Below are 20,366 nucleotides of genomic sequence, written 5' to 3' on the forward strand. Positions count from 1 at the left end.
AACACTATTGGTGCTTTTTTCCTCTCACAAACTCCAGAAAATCCAGGACAGGTAAGTTTCAGAATCGGGGCAGATATGAATGTAGGTACTTAAATTAATTACACACTGCATTAAGCAAATTCGTCACTCACACGGTAGATCCGCCACAGCCGGCATGCCCAGAAACCTAATTTACTTTTGACGCCACACCTATTTCTTCTTACGCACTTCCCCTATAGGTAATCTCTCTCATATACCTACTGTCCCTATGTATTTCCCTATACACTCCATTATTTGGTCCCAATAAGAACTCGCTTATGTACTATCCCTGTGTACTCCGCATATAAACTCATATACGTAACTTATGTACTACCCATGTATTCCCCTTCATGTTCTCGTATGTCTACCCCTATATATTCCCTCTTTAAACTCCCTTATTTCCTATTGCTATGTACTCTCCTAATTAATGTGAATGTATGTGAATTTTCAACCATATCGGATGGTTGTGCCCACAATATTTTTTGAGGACTCGATACCTACGCCCCTGAAGTGGTCAATGTATTAAGTTATTTTGTAATTAAACTACCGTTTGTCTTAAAAAGAATCTAAATAGGATTATGAAACAAGAACATTCCTCTATAATAATAATTTTATTGGCAGTCCCATACATAATACATCTAGTTATAGTATACTTAAATATAAAATTAAAACATATAATTTAAAGTTATTGGAATATACAATAATGGAATGATAGAAATAATTGCTAATTATCACGAAAACAACAAACAACGACAAGTAACACAAATCATTGGTCTATGACATTTTCTAATTGTTATGACATTATCGGTAATTAAAGTAATTTCAAAACTTCTATTACAATACCGGCCGATATCTCTATGGCGCCAGATTAACAGAAAAATAGATATTAAGTGCAAATCTTACGAAATTTGCATGTAGTCGGGGCACCATTTTCTCTTTAACTAGTTCGACTACAACAAAAGCCGCAAGGTCTAGTGACGAGAACTTAGATATTCCTAACACTAAGTTAACACGTTACAGTACTTTAACAGATCTCGATCATTTCACACAACTTTCAAACCTTCTTCCAGCTTTTGTAGTAAGACTCGTACAGTTGGGTTGGTTTCTTGTTGCAACGCCGTTAAAATTGATTTCTGTAACAATAAAACAACAATCATGGTTTTTATATGCTTTTACCTTGCAAAAGCTCGATGTATTGTCATTTGTAACGTATACTAGCTGTTTCCGCGCGGTTTCACACAGGGGGAATTTCTTCCCGAACTCTTTCCCGAAAATTATGAATTCCCAAATGTTGAAAATTTTTTCAAATTGGATAAGTAGTTTCGGAGCCTAAATATAAACATTTTAGTAACAGAAATACTGAGCGTTTACTATTGAGTAAGATAATGTATAACCCGCCTGGTTCCAAAAAGGGGACAACCTCCAGCCCCACTTATTGCGTTATCTAGTTATGTTATCTTTTATTAGGGACAACCTCAATCTAAAATAATGGCTAGGATGAAAAGACGGACAAGTTTGAGTAGTATTTATTCGGTGCTAGTTTAACACCACAATTGGGATAGGGCGGTGAATGATTATGGTTTTCACCATGTTACCATAAGTAGAAATAACATATTATTTAAAAGCCAGCTACTCTAATGGCAGGTAAAGTGTACTTACACCAAGTTTGTTATTGGAATCTTGAGTTTTCTGCGCCAACATCCACAGATTAGCCGCAAGGTTGAGCATGGGTCGCTCGGTCAGCTCCCCGCGCCGCACAACGCGCCAAAACAGTTCCAGCGCCAAGTTGTACTGCTTCTTAGACTCCTTGTTGTCGCCTAACAGCTTCAGCACGACCAGTAACTCTTGACAAATGTTCGTCGCGTATTTGTCCAATACGTCTATGAATTCTGAATCGCACCCATACAGTTGGTCATTGGAAAGAACTGCAACAAAACAGTTTTTGTACAGGATAATGTATTTCATTTAAAAAAATATATTGTATACCCTACCCGAATAGTTTGTAACCCTCTCCCATTCACATTCATAATATTTTCAAAGTTTCTTTTGAACCATGTATGGTAGCAAATACTTCGGCATCATATCGGTAACTTTGTGACCGGGTGTGAAGGTCGAGATAGGCAGTCGTCCCAGGTTATGTAAAACTTGGGATGCTTGACTTATCATAAAATAATCGAACCTGATTCTAAATGGTGAATGTAATTGTCCTGAGTCATTTCGCATAACAGGTCTAGTATTCGGAGCAGCGTGTTGTAATACAATGGATCGGTTTTCTTCCAGTGAATCCTCTCCATCGTTTTGATGAATCCGCTCAAGATGTACGCCTTACAGTTGCTGTCCACGTTGTCCTTGAAAGATTATTATGTCCGTTTAAAAATAATCTAGATGATTAATTATGTTTGTTAAACATTTGGTACCAACTAACGAAAACGCTCTTCTTAACATTCGAACAAATCCTTTAGATCGAGTTTCATTATCAAAGCCGGTAAACGCTCACTGCTGGACAAAGGCCTTCCCAACCGAATTTGCCCATACTCGGCGTGCTGGGCATACATAGGGGGAGTACCTATAGCAGAAAGTACATAAAGGAGTAAATGAGGAAAGACATTAAGAAGTACACAGGAGAGTATGTAGGAGTGCAACAAAGGGAGAGTGCATAGGTGTCACGACCCAAGTAAAATAAGGTTTTGGATATTCACACACTCTTACTGAGAGAGTCTTCGAGTGTGGGTTGCATTAAAAGCTTAATAGATACTCATTTAAATTGTTTAAGTTCGGCCCATTTACCATTTCAAAATCTAAAAAAAGAGCGAAAATAAAAACTATATGACGTTGAATGACTTACAGGTAAAAGTAATAGCGTTGACAAGAAATCGCTGAGAATGCCAGCAACTTTGACGTGCGTGGGCTTCTTCTGTCCATCTTCCAATATGTAATCCGGTATGTCGGGTATCAGGCCAATCAACGCTTTGAAGTTGGCTTCAGCTACAAAATTACTTCGTTAAATACGTATGTATATTTTCAAATTACATTTATAGTTAAAAAACGATAATACAAAATTAACAATAACAATCATTCTCGTCTTTAAAAAAACGTTAATACAATGCATGTAGATAGTGAAAGCATCAATGGCTATCCAAAAGCGGTTAGTGAATTGACACACCACATGCCATTCAACAAGTATCCACAAATAAAATATTGATGTCTCTAAGAATGATTTCACACTAGCGTGTTTTAACATCTCGGATTTTTCAGCGCGTAGACCAAACCGAGCACTTATTGTTACAGCCTCTTTATCTGCTCACTGCTGGGTACAGGCCTCCTCTCACACGGGGAAGGAACGAACCGAGCACGTATACGGGGCAAAAAGTGTGGCGCCGCACTAAAACGTATTCGAAAGAACTATACAAACAGGCTTAAGGCCTGATCATTTCTGCAGTGGTTTATAAAATACCTTGTCCAATACAGTTGTTGAGCAGAGCAACCTGTCCCGACAGTAGGTACAGCTGCGTCTTGGTGAGCGTGCAGTGCAGCGAGGGCACGGTCACGAAGCAGTATGCGGCGCATGCGCGCTGCAGCCACTTGCTGCGAGAAGGGCTCGCGTTCGCAGATAGTGCGTTCACAGCCTAATAACATGGAATGCGAATATTAGCTGCAACCAACTGAGCTAAGGCCGTTGATTTTAACATCTTCAGCCCATATATTAACTGAACTAGAGCTTCAGAACTCATGACATACTAGTTTGATCATGAACTCCTGCGAACCCTTGGATGTGATCCCCCTGGCTCCATAAATAAATCGTAAATACAGACCGGCAAACTTATTTGACGAAAGTTATATATGATTAATTAAGACTACGTAGATTTTCTTGTCTCTTATCTTATCAAGTCATCATCACTATTATGACGCTGTTCCATAAAAAACCACGACTAGGTTTTTTCCAAATAAAAATAGTGCCAAGAACGTGTCTACCTCATACAGATATTGCACTCTTTTAAATCTCTAATTATATTGTCGTCAGCAGTTAAATCCAACGTGATAATCATAACAACGTAGATACATACAGATATTTGCAGTAGGACAAATATCGGAATGCGAGATCCACGCAATTAATGTCAATTAACAGCCCTATAATATACATCTTTCCACATCAATATACATACATGTACTAAAGTAATGAGCACGGCGTCGAGCTTGATGAAGGAGGACCGGCATTCGACGTAGAAGTTCAGCTGTCTCTCCAGGTCATCCTGGTACGTGACCGCTTGTATGAACTTGTTGATCAGTTCGCCGCAGATTTTACTCTCGTCTTCTACTGTTACTGCACTAGAAAACAAATAAAACCGGCTTCAGACTACGCTATACTACAGCAAATAAGGGCCTAATGAGCTTAACCAGAAATATTTAGCAGTGTAGGGTGGTCGTGTCTGTAACAATGTACGGTGAGCGATATTTTGTGCTATGAGTAGATATAACTGTTTGCTATTGATACAGTATAGCGTGGTCTGTAAGCCGCGTTATAATGTGTTGTGTTGCTCCACATTTGTCAGTGGAATACTGAAGATATATAGATACATAGTGAAGGTAACTTAGGTAGCACATTTTCCAAAATAGTTCAGTCCCTGCCTTTATTATACAGCATAAACATAAAAACCGAATTCGTACTCTTTGCAATACTTCAAATAGTTTTTATGACTGCCAACTGTTTCAAAACTCCCTAACAAAAATTAATTCATTGAAAAAACTACTATAATCGGTTTCTCAAACTGACTGGATGATTGCCAATCTCAGTTCGGAAAAATCAATACTGTGAAATCTGAAATAGTGGAACAACAAAAAATACATTGCATTGAGACAGCAACAAAAATAAATAGAACTGCTATTGTTTCAAATGAAAATTGTGTTGGAAAGGAATCTTTGGTAACTGCAAATGTGTCTTAACGTGTACATAATTTTGCCCTCTTGCTATTTATAACGTTGCTTTGTATGTTATAATGTAGACTTTTGTTAAAACGTACGTGCTCTAAGAGTCTCTTCTTCTTTCTGCCCTGTTTCTACTTTATTTGAAGTGTGATGTTATACAAGATAGCTATAACTTAAAAGGTACCAAAAATATAAAACAGTACTACAGGCGTTCTTGACCCTACAAATTAATATTCCAAAAAGGATCTACTGTAAAAATAATAATGAAGTAGGTACTTGATAGAATCGTGCAAAATGCAGCAGAGCCGCATCAGACTGGATATGACAATATGGTCCTCGATGTGCACGGAGGTGTATCTGGAGAAGAATATGGACAGCACTGTCTTGGCCATCAGGGTGCGCGCGCTCGATGTCTGCACCAACTCCACCAGCGGCATGAACGCGTCCTACGAATATGTATTAGTTTTATATTAGGTATGTGATCACATATAATATAGTCTAAAGACTATAAAGGATTTTTTTTTAAATTTGATTATTGTACGCGGTAACCTCAGGGACTTGCTGGGCAGATTTCAAATTTACCATACAAACGTTAGAGAAGAACAGATTAGGCTCTTTTTTTAAATCTTCTGACTTATAGTAAAATGTAAACATTTTAAACTACAAACGGCTTGACAGCTTGACTATTTTTTCGTCTATTTCTAAAAGAAGTTTTGACCATCAAATGTTTGGATCGATTTAGAATAAATGAATAAGATATTATCTATAAGAAAGTAAATATTCGGATAACGTATATTTTGTATCCAAATAGACGCAGATTATGCGTGGAAAGCCAGTTCTGAGTAAATGTATGTTTGACGGTGAATGTTCATATCCCGAATTTATACAAGATAAAACATACCAACAACAACAATAATAAAATAAATCTTACCATTAAGAACAACTCCTCGACGTCAGGAATAAATTTGAGCATCCTTTTGATAACGAATTGGAAGTTTCCAGAATACTCGTCAGCTGGCTTGCCGCACTTGATCATGTAGCGGATCGTGCCTCGCAATATTACATTCACGTGTTGAGTCTAGAAAAAGTACGTTTTAATACGAGTATTCAGCGAACGAATTGTTTATATTATACTATGCGCTTCAAGCCCCTTTTTCCACAATGCTTAAGCAAGCACTATTCTGATTTTTTCTTTGGGGAATCGACTTGCAGAAAGCAATAAGCGGGTGCTTTTATTAAAGGGATTTCCTCTGTCACAGCAAATAAAAGTGTATCAATGTCCTTCTACAAGATGCTGCAGGATATCGCGGAAAGTCTAGAAGACTTCTGTCAGTAGACACTTAGACAGCACGAATGCAACAGTATATAAGCTAATCAACGTATCAATATTTAAAGTTACCGATAAATGTGTGCAAGCGAACTGCAGCCACGGTTCCAAAACTTGCAGGAAATGGTTGGTGCATTTCATATTGCTCGCTATCTTCCACCACGTCTGAATTAACGACTCGGACGCCAACTGCCGGTGAGTATCAGCTTTGCACAAATGTTCGCCGAGTGAGGCCAGAACCTCATTCATCATTACTAAAAGAAGATGGATATATGAAGATCAACATAATTTATATGAATGCCAGTAAATAAGTTGTACATTATATAGAAAATAGACTACATACTACTACAATGTACTTCCTTACAGTGGCGAGGCGTCCTAATAAGCCGATTCCCATCGGCTTCCCTTTCGAATTTCAAGAAAGAAGCAAGCTATAAGTTGTAATATAGGTATAGGTATAATTAATATAATCATTTAAACCACACAATTTAAATATGTAGGTATAACAAAACGCCTACCACCGTAAAAAAAAATTGTCTATAAATTACTTGAAACATTTTGCTCCTACTAAACAAGCCGCGGCTTCCTCGTCCATACAAAACTACGCTTGCGTGACGTCATCCACGCCGCGCCGCGCGATGTTCGCAAAATAAGGGCGAGCGGTAAGCCGGCTCACGGAGCGGCTTCCACCGATCAAAACTCGCGAGTGAACGAGAAAGAACGCGTCAAGAGTAGAGTAGCTATATCTGTCTACGCGCGAGTGACAGCGCGAGCTCTCAAATATGTAAACAAACAAATCAGACAAATTCACTCTCATTGTTCTTATTTTGTTTTAGATAATACCATTAAAAATTTTTTCTTTGTATTACTTAATTGAATTTATTGGTGTGTGTATCATTTGGAAATAACATAGTTCGTGTGTGTACAATATTTTGTTAGTTTAAGTGTTTTAGTTACATTACGTCAACATAGATGGCGTTGTGCATTTTTATGCAAATCCTGAATCGCGGTGTTAAGATTCTCCGCGATTTAATGACGCTACTTGGGAATTTATATTTATTTGTATTCGTAGTAGTTGGCATTATCATTATTCCCTACTAATCCTCGCGATCGCACTGTGACCTGGTACTCAGTACATACAAGTACTGTGTGTGTGTGCTGAGTGTAGTGAAAATAGAGAGACCTACGTTGAAATGAGTTATTTTGATATGTATACAGTTTGCATCAGATTTCTTATAAGGGTACCTACTTTTAAAACTTGACTAGGATAGCATTTATTGCTTAAATGTTGACTGTTTTCCGACAGATTATTTACTTTAGGAAGGAACCTAGTTTTCAAGGTTAAGTTTTGAGAATAAAAACGTGTTATAAAACTCGGGCACGCCGCACGAATCCGAATCTCACCATCTGTTCACTTTTTGGAATTGAAATTTGAATATTTAAAATAACTAGAAACCGAACTTTATTGGATTGTAAGAAAATACAAAAAGTAAATTAAATATGGATTTCTTCGAAAATGTTACCATCTTTAGAAAGAAACCACTAAAACGCACTCAATCATTGTCAGATAGCACATTGAACGAGTGTGACCTTACCTGCAGCAACATGACACTAGATGGCACCACACAAAGTTTACCAAATATATCTGACGATGAAAACTGCGCACAAATAGACAAGCTAAAGAACGAAATACAGAAGTTAAGAACCGAATTAGACGCTGCGCATAATGAAATAAACAACCTGTCGATGGTCAACATGGAACTTAAACAATCAATACACGACATGAATGTGAAACATGATCTGGTAAAAAAAGCTACTAGAAGATTATCTAGCGATGTCAACATAACTCCAAACAAAAATAATAATATAAAGAACTCAACTCCACTGAACTCCAACTGCCAAAAAAAACAAAAACTGCTAACAACATCACTTGCCTGCACATCTCCGAACCAAAAGGATAAGTTACGTAATAATAAGGAAAGTAACACCACGAACGCCTCACAAAAAGTAGACACCACTTTAATAGTAGAAAATAGTGATCGAAGCCTCACGAAAAATAAAATATGCAAAGATGTTAGAACAGATAGAAACAAGCCGGAAATAATCTCAAATCCAAAACAGAAGAACAAATTGTGTATTGTGAGCTGTAACAATGTGGTAGAACCCTTATCATTAATAGAGAATATTTTCTCAGATCACTTCAAATACTGCCGTTACATATACCCTAATAGTACCACAAAACAAATTATTAGAAATATTGATAAGAAATTAAATAACTATACCTTTGAAGACTATTGCTTAGTATTCATTGGAGAAAATGACATAAGAGGAGAAGGTAACTACATAAGTTTAATAAATGATATAAAAGAATCACTCCGAAAAATTAAACATACCAACATTGTGCTATGTTTACCTACATATATAACAGGGTCACCTATTTATAATTTTAAAGTTGAAATGTTCAACAATCTTATGGATCTAGACTTACAAAACAATAACTACGCATACATCTTCGACAGCAACAGAGATCTAACCCTCGATATGTTCTCGATAAACAGTGGCAGAGTAAACAAACATGGAATGAGAAATATCTACAGTCGAATTATGGATAATATTCTTGTTGATCAGCACCTGTCAGCAGTGGAAACAGCAAGAGAACCCACACAAAGCAGTCTTCAAAGTAACGAGCTTTTTCTCGTATAAACACATGTACATTATGCATCAGAACGTAGCTGGTCTTCTAAATAAATCGGACCTAATGGCGCTGCATATTCAAGAGCTGCAAACTGAGAAAAACATAGACATTGACATTCTGTGTATTACCGAACACTTTGTTATTTCTGGACAAGAATCGCTGATTAACATACCAAATTTTAAGCTTGCAGCATGTTATTCAAGAACTACACAAAAAAGAGGAGGCTCCTGTATCCTTATAAAAAATAGACATGATTTTAAAGAAATTCCCAACACGTCTATCACTGGTATATTTGAGTATTGTGCAATAGAGTTGAGTCATCAGGGAATTATTGTAGTTTGTATTTATAGGCCACCAAAGATGTCATGTATTGATGTATTTATAGAAAATTTGGATAATTTATTACGAAAACTATGTACTAAAGCTAACAAAAAAATCGTCTTATGCGGAGACTTCAATATTAATATACTTAAAAGAAATTCTTACACACTAGATTTTGAAAATCTACTTTTGAACTACAATCTTAAACTAGAATTTAAACAACCTACTAGAATAAAAAGTGGCACCTGTCTTGATAATTTTGCTCATAACTACAACCAAAGATGCGAAAGTTCTATAGTTGATTTTGCTTTGTCCGATCATACGGCTCAAATTATGAAAATACAAGTTAGTAAAACATTTGTTTTAAAACAATGGCGTATTCGGAAACGCGACATTTCGAAAGATAATTTAATATTATTTAAAAAGCACCTTCAGTGCCTATCTTTTTCGGAAGTGCTAGAATGTGATAACCCAAATGACGCATGCAATAAGTTTATGGACCTTTTTTGTTTGATTTACGATTTATGCTTTCCTTACAAATTAATCACCGTAACTCCGTACAATAAAGTAAAATGGATTTCCCGTGGAATAAAGATTTGTAGTAAAAGAAAAAGAAACCTACTTTGGAAATATAGAAAAGCTCCTTCGAGTGAAAATAAAAACATATTTAAAAACTATTCAAAAAAACTAAAAACAATTATTAATCTTACACAAAAAGTACAAAACAATTACTTCATTAATAACTCACAAAACAAAAACAAAGCTTCATGGCAAGTAATTAATGCTAATAAAAATAAACTCATTGAACCAATACTGCAAATTAGTAAGGGCAATGAATTAATCAAAAATCCTAAACAAATTGCAGAATCATTTAACAGCTATTTTATAGACCAAGTGCAAGATATCTCTAGTAATAATTCAGATAGTAAATACGATATTCCTAATAATCCAAAGTCTTTATTTATGCATCCGGTAATAGACCGGGATATTACACGAGTGATAAAAAACTTAAAAAATAAAAATAGTTATGGCTATGACGGTATTCATACGGTCGTAATAAAGTATGTGTCTGATATTATAGCGAAACCCTTAAGTCATATACTTAATGCTTGTATTAGCACAGGTGTGTATCCAGATAAATTAAAGATAGTTGTGATAAAACCGCTTTTTAAAAAGAATAATAAGGAAGAAATGTCAAACTATAGGCCCGTGGCATTAATTCCTATATTTTCAAAGATATTTGAAAAAATTATACAGGGTGTTTGGCGCATGGACCGACAAAAATTTTTGGGGGATTCGTGAGGCCATGTACTAGTTTTCACTCATAGACCCAATGTCCTATATGTCACTGTATTCGAGATACGATTTTTTTTGTTTGTTTTTAAAAATTACCGGAACTATCACCTTTAAAACGCTATAACTTTTCAGTCTGTTGTCGAATTTACACCAAATCACTTTCATTGCGTTCTCTGATGTATTATTATTCCAAATAAAACATAAATTCATAGCACTAGATGGAAAAAAAATACTTGTTGAGCTTCCAAACTCTTAAAAATGAAAAAACGTATGAAAAATGTCAAATTCAAAATTAATTATAAAAAAAAGTAAAAGCTTTTATGAACTTCGTTTAATAAAAAAAAATTGCCTACTTAATACCCTTTCCAACGATATGCCACATGGGTGTGAAATCATTAATAATGTCGTCAAAATCAGAGCAGGAACGAACACGCACTCTAACGTCTCTAACAACGAACCCGTTTGATAGAACAATGGTAAGCAGGTAATTGGCAGGTAAACTGCCTGTCTCTTTCTTACGCATGAAAAATATCTCTTGTCTTTGTCTATCATTGGGTTGGAGTTTGTTATGTGATCCTTGTTTAGTCGAGATTTGACTATCTCTGCTATCGGAAGTGTCCGTGTATTTCACGTTTTCCTATTTCGTTGTTTTTTGTTAAAGTTTGTTTTTGTTAAGTTTTGTTTGTTGAACTTTTCTGTTAAACTGTTGGTGTATTCACCGTGCTTGTTACAATGCCTAACTTCAGCAACGAAGAGTATGCTGACATGTTGTTGGCATATGGCAGCGCTAATTGTAACGCTCGTGAAGCGCGTAGAATTTACCAGCAGCGTTATCCTAACCGGCGTATACCACACCACGAGACGTTTGCTACAACCTATCGACGTCTGAGGGAGACTGGAAACATAAATTTCCAAGAGCCTCGCGTTAATGTGAGGCAACATAATGTTGTAATTGATGAAAGCATTTTGCAAGCTTTGATGAGGATCCAACGACAAGTATTCGAGTTGTAGCTGAAAGACTTCACTTGTCGGTTTGGAAAGTTTGGTCAGTTCTTCGGGAAAATGGAAAGCATGCGTATCACTACACTTCTGTTCAAGGTACGTTAAGTACTTTATTTATTTTATCAGGCGAAATCGTAAAACTAAATTTTGAACCAGTTATCTTCGACCTTATTGTGCTGAAATTTTGCACCCAAAAAACTTGTATTTTAAAATGGTTTTAACCATACACTTATTTTAAACGTTTACAAATATCCTTGTAGCTTTACTGGTTCGTTTTTCAAATAAATACCTAGTAACTTTTATTTTTCTAATTTTATCTTTTAAATTTATGTTAGTTTTGCCATTCAAAAGTGAATTTTACCAGTCTTTAATGGATTGTTCTAGGTCTCATAGATGATGATCACAGGAGACGGCTCGATTTTTGCCGATTTATGATGCATACGGACGTAGATGATACAAATTTTTAAAAAGAATTTTGTGGACTGATGAATCCATTTTAATCACGAGGGAATTGTGAATCTCCACAACCTTCACCATTGGGCGCAAAAGACAAAATCCCCGCAAGAAAAGACAAAGTTCCTTTCAAACTAAGTTTAGTGTAAACGTTTGGGCGGGGTTATTGGAAGACACCTGATCGGTCCACATTTCTTACCAGAGCGCCTGACCGGAGAAAATTATTTGAATTTTTACTCGAAGATTTACCTGAATTGGTATTACCAGTATTAGATGGAGAACCAATTATTTTCCAAAATGATGGCTGTCCAGCACATTACCAGCGAGACGTGCGAGAACATTTGGACAACTGTTTTCCAAATTCATGGATCGGAAGAGGCGGCCCAATTCCTTGGCCTGCACGTTCACCAGACCTGACGCCCTTGGATTTTATGTCTGGGGCCGTGCAAAAGAAATTGTGTATGCGACTGAAGTACCCACAAGAGAAATTTTAATCGAAAGAATAAATTGCGCCTTTGAAATTATGAAAGCAGAAATGCGACTGAGGACGACGACTGTAGAAATTAGAAAAGATGCCGTGCATGCATTCGCAACAGAGGCAGTCATTTTGAACATAATTTATAACTTAAATTTAATTAAAACATTTTAAAACATTTTGTGTTTTCATTACCCTGGCACTGGTTAATGTGTACCTTTAGGTTTGTGACGACATTATTAATGATTTCACACCCATGTGGCATATCGTTGGAAAGGGTATTAAGTAGGCATTTTTTTATTAAATGAAGTTCATAAAAGCTTTTACTTTTTATAATTAATTTTGAATTTGACATTTTCATACGTTTTTCATTTTAAGACTTTGAAGCTCAACAAGTATTTTTTTCCATCTAGTGCTATGAATTTATGTTTTATTTGGAATAATAATACATCAGAGAACGCAATGAAAGTGATTTGGTGTAAATTCGACAACAGACTGAAAAGTTATAGCGTTTTAAAGGTGATAGTTCCGGTAATTTTTAAAAACAAACAAAAAAAATCGTATCTCGAATACAGTGACATATAGGACATTGGGTCTATGAGTGAAAACTAGTACATGGCCTCACGAATCCCCCAAAAAATTGTGTCGGTCCATGCGCCAAACACCCTGTATATGAATCTATTTATTCATTCATATCTAAAAATAAAATATTATGCCAGGAACAAAAAGGATTCCGTAAAGACAAAAATATCAATATGGCAATATTTGATTTCTTAAAAGTTGTCATGAATAACATTGATAAGAAAAATCCCGTATGTTCAATATTTACAGATATGTCAAAGGCATTTGACTGTGTAAAATATGAAACTCTGTTAAATAAACTTCACAGCTACGGTATAAGAGGCAACGTTTTAAATTTAATTAAATCATACCTCACTGATCGGAAACAACACACGGAATTAACTAGAGTATGTACTAAAACAAAACGGGAGATCAAATATCTATCAGACTGTAGAGTCACTAAATTTGGAGTACCACAAGGTAGTGTGCTTGGCCCATTACTATTCCTGCTTTACATAAACGACTTACCTGCTAATGTTCATCAACCTACGACATTATTCGCGGACGATAGTACTGTAACAATTGAATGCGGTGATAAAAGAAACTATGAGAAAGAAATAAATGACTCACTTGAATCGTTAATACATTGGCTGAATAAAAACAATCTTATAATAAATTTACAAAAAACTAAAATCATGCATTTTTACCAAAGAAAACTTCCTGATAGTGTAGAGACTAAATATAAAGACCAAACAATAGATACAACCAGTGTGACAAAATTTTTAGGAATTAATATAGATGACAGATTGACATGGCGTCCTCATGCAGAATATTTATCCCAGAAACTAGCCAAAATGCTTTCGTGCTTTATAACTTGTCAAAAAAAGTCAATTTAAATACGTTAGTATCCGCGTATCATGGATTAGTAGCTTCCGTATTGAGATATGGTATAATATTCTGGGGTAATTGTAGTGAAAGAGAGCGTATATTTAAAGCTCAAAAGCGATGCATTCGTTCAATGACCGGTCTCAAGTCTACGGAAAGTTGTTTACCACAATTCAAAGCATTAAAAATCCTAACCTTTCCATCCCTATATATATTGAAGTAGCGCTATTTGTAAAACAAATCAACACCTATTTACATCACTGACTGAAGTTAGGAAACGTGCCGGACCAATGAGGTCGCAATATAAAGATAAGCTGTATACCGGTGGACACAAAACCGCTTTACTAAAAAAGAATATTCTACATATGGGCCCTCAGATATACAATAAACTTCCGCAAAAATTAAAAGAGTTACCAACAAAATTATTTAAAAAATCTTTAGTTAAAATTTTACAGGACAGATGCTACTACAACATTAACGATTTCCTAAATGATGAATTAGATTAAAATTTGTTACTGTAAATAGTAAGTTATGAGTAAGTTATGTTTATTGTAGAGTTTACTTTTGAAATTTAATGTAAGTCTTATTTAGTTTTTTATTTTTGTATTCATTTTTTTTTTTTTTTCTATTTAGAATTTTTGTATTTTAGTTTTGTCGATTTTTATTTTTATTTAGAGTTTGGGTAGAATTTTAAGTTAAAAATGTGTAATATTATAATTTTTTTAATATAATTAAGTTAAATTGTCAACGTCAACAAATACTTTGCATGAATCTATTTATTCATTCATATCTAAAAATAAAATATTATGCCAGGAACAAAAAGGATTCCGTAAAGACAAAAATATCAATATGGCAATATTTGATTTCTTAAAAGTTGTCATGAATAACATTGATAAGAAAAATCCCGTATGTTCAATATTTACAGATATGTCAAAGGCATTTGACTGTGTAAAATATGAAACTCTGTTAAATAAACTTCACAGCTACGGTATAAGAGGCAACGTTTTAAATTTAATTAAATCATACCTCACTGATCGGAAACAACACACGGAATTAACTAGAGTATGTACTAAAACAAAACGGGAGATCAAATATCTATCAGACTGTAGAGTCACTAAATTTGGAGTACCACAAGGTAGTGTGCTTGGCCCATTACTATTCCTGCTTTACATAAACGACTTACCTGCTAATGTTCATCAACCTACGACATTATTCGCGGACGATAGTACTGTAACAATTGAATGCGGTGATAAAAGAAACTATGAGAAAGAAATAAATGACTCACTTGAATCGTTAATACATTGGCTGAATAAAAACAATCTTATAATAAATTTACAAAAAACTAAAATCATGCATTTTTACCAAAGAAAACTTCCTGATAGTGTAGAGACTAAATATAAAGACCAAACAATAGATACAACCAGTGTGACAAAATTTTTAGGAATTAATATAGATGACAGATTGACATGGCGTCCTCATGCAGAATATTTATCCCAGAAACTAGCCAAAAATGCTTTCGTGCTTTATAACTTGTCAAAAAAAGTCAATTTAAATACGTTAGTATCCGCGTATCATGGATTAGTAGCTTCCGTATTGAGATATGGTATAATATTCTGGGGTAATTGTAGTGAAAGAGAGCGTATATTTAAAGCTCAAAAGCGATGCATTCGTTCAATGACCGGTCTCAAGTCTACGGAAAGTTGTTTACCACAATTCAAAGCATTAAAAATCCTAACCTTTCCATCCCTATATATATTGGAAGTAGCGCTATTTGTAAAAACAAATCAACACCTATTTACATCACTGACTGAAGTTAGGAAACGTGCCGGACCAATGAGGTCGCAATATAAAGATAAGCTGTATACCGGTGGACACAAAACCGCTTTACTAAAAAAGAATATTCTACATATGGGCCCTCAGATATACAATAAACTTCCGCAAAAATTAAAAGAGTTACCAACAAAATTATTTAAAAAATCTTTAGTTAAAATTTTACAGGACAGATGCTACTACAACATTAACGATTTCCTAAATGATGAATTAGATTAAAATTTGTTACTGTAAATAGTAAGTTATGAGTAAGTTATGTTTATTGTAGAGTTTACTTTTGAAATTTAATGTAAGTCTTATTTAGTTTTTTATTTTTGTATTCATTTTTTTTTTTTTTTTTTTTCTATTTAGAATTTTTTGTATTTTAGTTTTGTCGATTTTTATTTTTATTTAGAGTTTGGGTAGAATTTTAAGTTAAAAATGTGTAATATTATAATTTTTTTAATATAATTAAGTTAAATTGTCAACGTCAACAAATACTTTGCATGCCGTAAGGCGAAATGTATTGAGACAATATAAATTAATTTATCACCATATCTGTAACATACATTTTCAGCAAATAAACGATTTCTATTCTATTCTATTCTATTCTATTCACGGGTGAATTACCTACCTATATTACGTCAATATTAAAATTACTAACGTCCTGACGGATTTATGAAACATATACCTACGATAAATATCAATGGCTAACAGGCCGTTGTAAATTAAATACTTAAAATGTATTGTTTCTAGTGCCAACTTTTCTCAGATTCTAGTAGTTAATATACCTAACTAAAGATAATAAAGTTTTATAGATATTAATAATCTGCCGAATTCCTCGAGAAAACATGTTCAAACTATCAGTCTCTCAGTCAGTGCTAAAAGGTGGACTGAGAAATTACCTTCATTACCTCTCCCTCCCATCCCTGAGTACTCCCCCCCCCCAGTTTTTTTTGCTGCGGCTTCCCTATTTCATTAAACCACCCTTCGCCACTGCTTCCTTATGTTTTACTGAAACAGCTTGGTCAATGTTCATTTCAGATCATTCATACAATATCAGATCAGAGAGATTCAAAAAGTCTAGAGAGACAAGATAAAGACATGCTTAACAGAAAAGAAAACCTAGCTCTACGAGCCGATGAGAAATAGGTAACACCTAATTTTAACCACGAGTGTAACCGGCTATGATAACTGCTATGCCTACTTCTAACTGGACCTAAATACTTTGTTTAGCCGCATATTGCCGATTCACCTAGCTGTAGTCGGTTAAACCTAGGTGTAGCCGCAATTCGGGCTTTAGCCAACCGCGGAAGAGAAAGAAAGAGTGAATTTGCCATTAAGATGTTGCGCCCGACGCAACTTTCTGCGCTGAATCGCAACATTCATGCGGCTCCAGCTCAGTGACTTATATTGATAAACGATATGTAGACTAGTAGATTACGCTAAGATATACGTACAGGCGGATACGTATACGTACAGGCGGATACGTATACGTACGTATATTTGTTTTCTGTGTGTTGCAATGTAGAATATACATTTTTAAATGGCATTTCACTCGTCCCTTCTCTTACATGGCCTTAAATGTTTACTTTGAAAAACTCATGCAGAGAGAAAGATGCGGTCTGAAGCAACTTTTTTCTTGAAAGAGAGTTTAAACAAGGGGATGCTATTCATGCATAAATAAATTTTTATTTATACCCATTTTATCAGCGTAATTGTGAACCATCTCTAGAATTTTCGGAGCCTTTTTAATAATAGTCGGAGAGTCAAAGGCTGAGACAACGCAGCTTAGAAATAATTCACTAAAACAGAGGGAAATAATAGTTAATTTAACAGGAGAAATTAATTACTGTTTACCCAATATTTTTTTAAACATCATATTACATACTTGTTTTCAATTTGTTCGCATTTTTGTAGGAACTCATCCAATAGATCACTTTTACATTTATTAGAATTTAGTGTCCCAAACAACAACCAATCCAGGGCTGGTACATAAAGGTTCAGATACTTGTCTTGTGTGAGCAACTGTGATTCATACTTTTTCCTCATTGATGTTAAGAAAATCTAAAATTTAAGTAGGTGTTTATTTAAATGTCCAATCTGCATATACTTAGGTCCTAGGGCTCTCTCAAATTGGACGTTTCGTGTTAGACATCCGTTTTTCGGAAACGTCCAATTTGAAAGGGCCCATAGGCATAACAATATATAATCAAGTAATAAGTATAGCTTGTAAACCCAGTGCCAGTGAAGCATAAACATGTTTGAAAATCAGTAGTAAACACTTGACACATTATTAGTATAATTAAAAACATACATATTTTAATAAAATATTACAGTTACCTGCTGATATTCCTCCAAAAATTCATTTAGATTGTTATAAAAATATCCCTCACTCTCTTTACCCAATAGTTTAGTAGCAATGTGACACAAATAAACCCTCAAGTAAACAGCCACTAAAGGATTTCCTATTCCTCTTATCATAGTGGTAATCCTTGCTATGGCTGGCTTTATTTCATCTTTGGATATAAAGACATAACATTTCAGTAATGTCATCTCCATATAGAGGCGAGGGAGTAATTCTCTGATAGAAGCCATTTTGTACATCCAGTTCTGGCATGTCTCTTTAGCAGCCTCTGGAACTGCCCTTGGATCTATGTTGTGAACATTCACAAGACTGTTGTTTCTGAAAAAAATACTGCTAATTTTCAAAAAGCCTTATTTACATGTTATTTATATATTATTTATATATTATTTTCAAATTATATACATTTTCAATTATAGTACTGGACCCTTTCAAAAAAATTATGGTCACTCACCCAAAACTTTTCTCTTTGAGACGGTTGAACACTAAATTGCCAAATGTGTCCAGTGTATCAGTGATCAGTATAAACTTGCTGGGATAAAACTGCATTACACTAATGTCGGACAGAAGCTTTGAGCACTGGATGCCTATCTTGAATGCCTTGACCCTCTGTTCAGAGTCCCAAGCCTGTAATCACATGAAACATCAGTTGTAGATAACTATTTATTGAGGCAGTTTGCTACACTATGAATTCTTGCTGATTTGTCTCAGTGATAATTAATAATGGCTATGAACTGTTTTGAGATTAACTTTATACTAGGTAAATGACTTATCTATAATTTAGTCTTTCATATGTCCTATGATAGTGTATGCAACAAATTACCTTCTTAATTTCATCATTGAGCATATTAATTTTTGTGACAAATTCTTGTTGACTTAATCCCATTGTTTTCCTTACAGAACCCTCATCAAAATCATCTAACTGCTCCAGTCTGTGCTTAACCTTTTCATTTAAATTTGAAACCTGTCTAATAAGAGCTGAAAAAGAACTAACTTAAAGTAATAAAAACAAAAGAAAAAAAGGAAATTTTGATTAGTTCCATTATTCAATAAAGTAGTGTAAATCCATATTCTTATTTAACTTCCAAGAAACATACTTTTTTCTCCGCCAGGAAGATAGCTGCTAACAATGGTAAGTTTTTCACCCGTTGTGTATTTACTAAGGATACCAGAGCGTCTTGTACTCCATGCCTTAGAATAATTCACACCTTCAATGGTTTCTGCCTCAACTGGGTTGATATCCTAAACAATACCAAAGATTATGGGATTTCAAATTCATGGATTTTTTTATTACAGTTTTTAATTATTTTATGTGTATTCCATTTTATTAGTTGTAGGACTAGGTTTATAAGAGAGATTTGTTGTTAAGCCATTTAAGGATGCTAAGTTGTTCAAATTCTTATTAATAGCACAGAAATTGTAAAACAAAAAGGCTTTTAATAAAGTTGTTCTAGGGTTGACTGTTTACCACAGGTTACTCACATCCTCCAGATTCATTTGTTCAAATCTCAATAGTGGATCCACCTCTTCAAAATTAGAACTCCATTTATTTATGTGTTCGATAATGCTGGAACTAACTGGTTCTTTCTGCAAATTGAAATAGGTACAAACAAGCCAAAATCAAAACATGACACAAATAACTCAATTATTTATTGATATTCTCTATGTGATACTCACAATTGTAATAACATTGGATTTAAGAGGATAACTTGTCACTTCAAAACTAGGAGAAACATGTTTAATCCGATTGGATTTCTTTCTTGATGTCCTGAAATATGTTAACAGTTACATCCTTTATGTATTCATATAATAAAATAATGTAAATACTGATTCTAATAATCTATGTTTTATTAACCATTCGTAATATGTAGGCATAGTTGCAGTTCTCGTGAAATTCCTGAAATGAACCCAAATTAATTAAAGAGAATTGCAATTTGCTGTAAATAAACACAAGCATACAAATATGTGAAATATGTCTGGAAAATGACATTTATGTGACATAAAAACTGACAATTCCGTTGCCGTCAAGTCAACTGTCAAAAACGTTTCAATGTTGCCAGTCGTATGAGGATATTGGATTTTATGGGGCTCGTGGCTACGTACTTCTACCTCCCTCTTTTAGTAACATAAAAGTTTGATTGATGCGGCACTAAACTCTATGCCATTGTGTAGTAATTTCCAAAAGCTAATAGTACATTCTTTCGCACTCTACAGAAATACTCGTTTTATTATATTA

The 20,366-nt window shown here is 34.6% G+C and overlaps 1 protein-coding gene across 1 annotated transcript; it reads right to left on the reverse strand.

Annotated features, from left to right (window-relative positions):
- Positions 1 to 628: 628 nt before the first annotated feature.
- Positions 629 to 20,143, reverse strand: LOC110369952 (VPS35 endosomal protein-sorting factor-like). Its single transcript, XM_021325612.3, has 18 exons — positions 19,986 to 20,143; positions 19,808 to 19,898; positions 19,613 to 19,717; positions 19,228 to 19,372; positions 18,954 to 19,108; positions 18,585 to 18,757; positions 18,109 to 18,451; positions 17,657 to 17,832; positions 17,467 to 17,570; positions 6,341 to 6,522; positions 5,873 to 6,019; positions 5,218 to 5,387; positions 4,182 to 4,344; positions 3,473 to 3,644; positions 2,864 to 3,003; positions 2,198 to 2,366; positions 1,678 to 1,943; positions 629 to 1,151 (listed from the first exon to the last, which is right to left on the reverse strand). Exons 1-18 carry the CDS (start codon positions 20,003 to 20,005, stop codon positions 1,062 to 1,064), a joined length of 2,811 nt encoding a protein of 936 aa, XP_021181287.3. The 5' UTR covers positions 20,006 to 20,143; the 3' UTR covers positions 629 to 1,061.
- Positions 20,144 to 20,366: the final 223 nt, after the last annotated feature.

This window comes from Helicoverpa armigera, chromosome 9 (assembly GCF_030705265.1).
Source record: "Helicoverpa armigera isolate CAAS_96S chromosome 9, ASM3070526v1, whole genome shotgun sequence".
Classification (NCBI taxonomy): Eukaryota; Metazoa; Arthropoda; class Insecta; order Lepidoptera; family Noctuidae; genus Helicoverpa; species Helicoverpa armigera.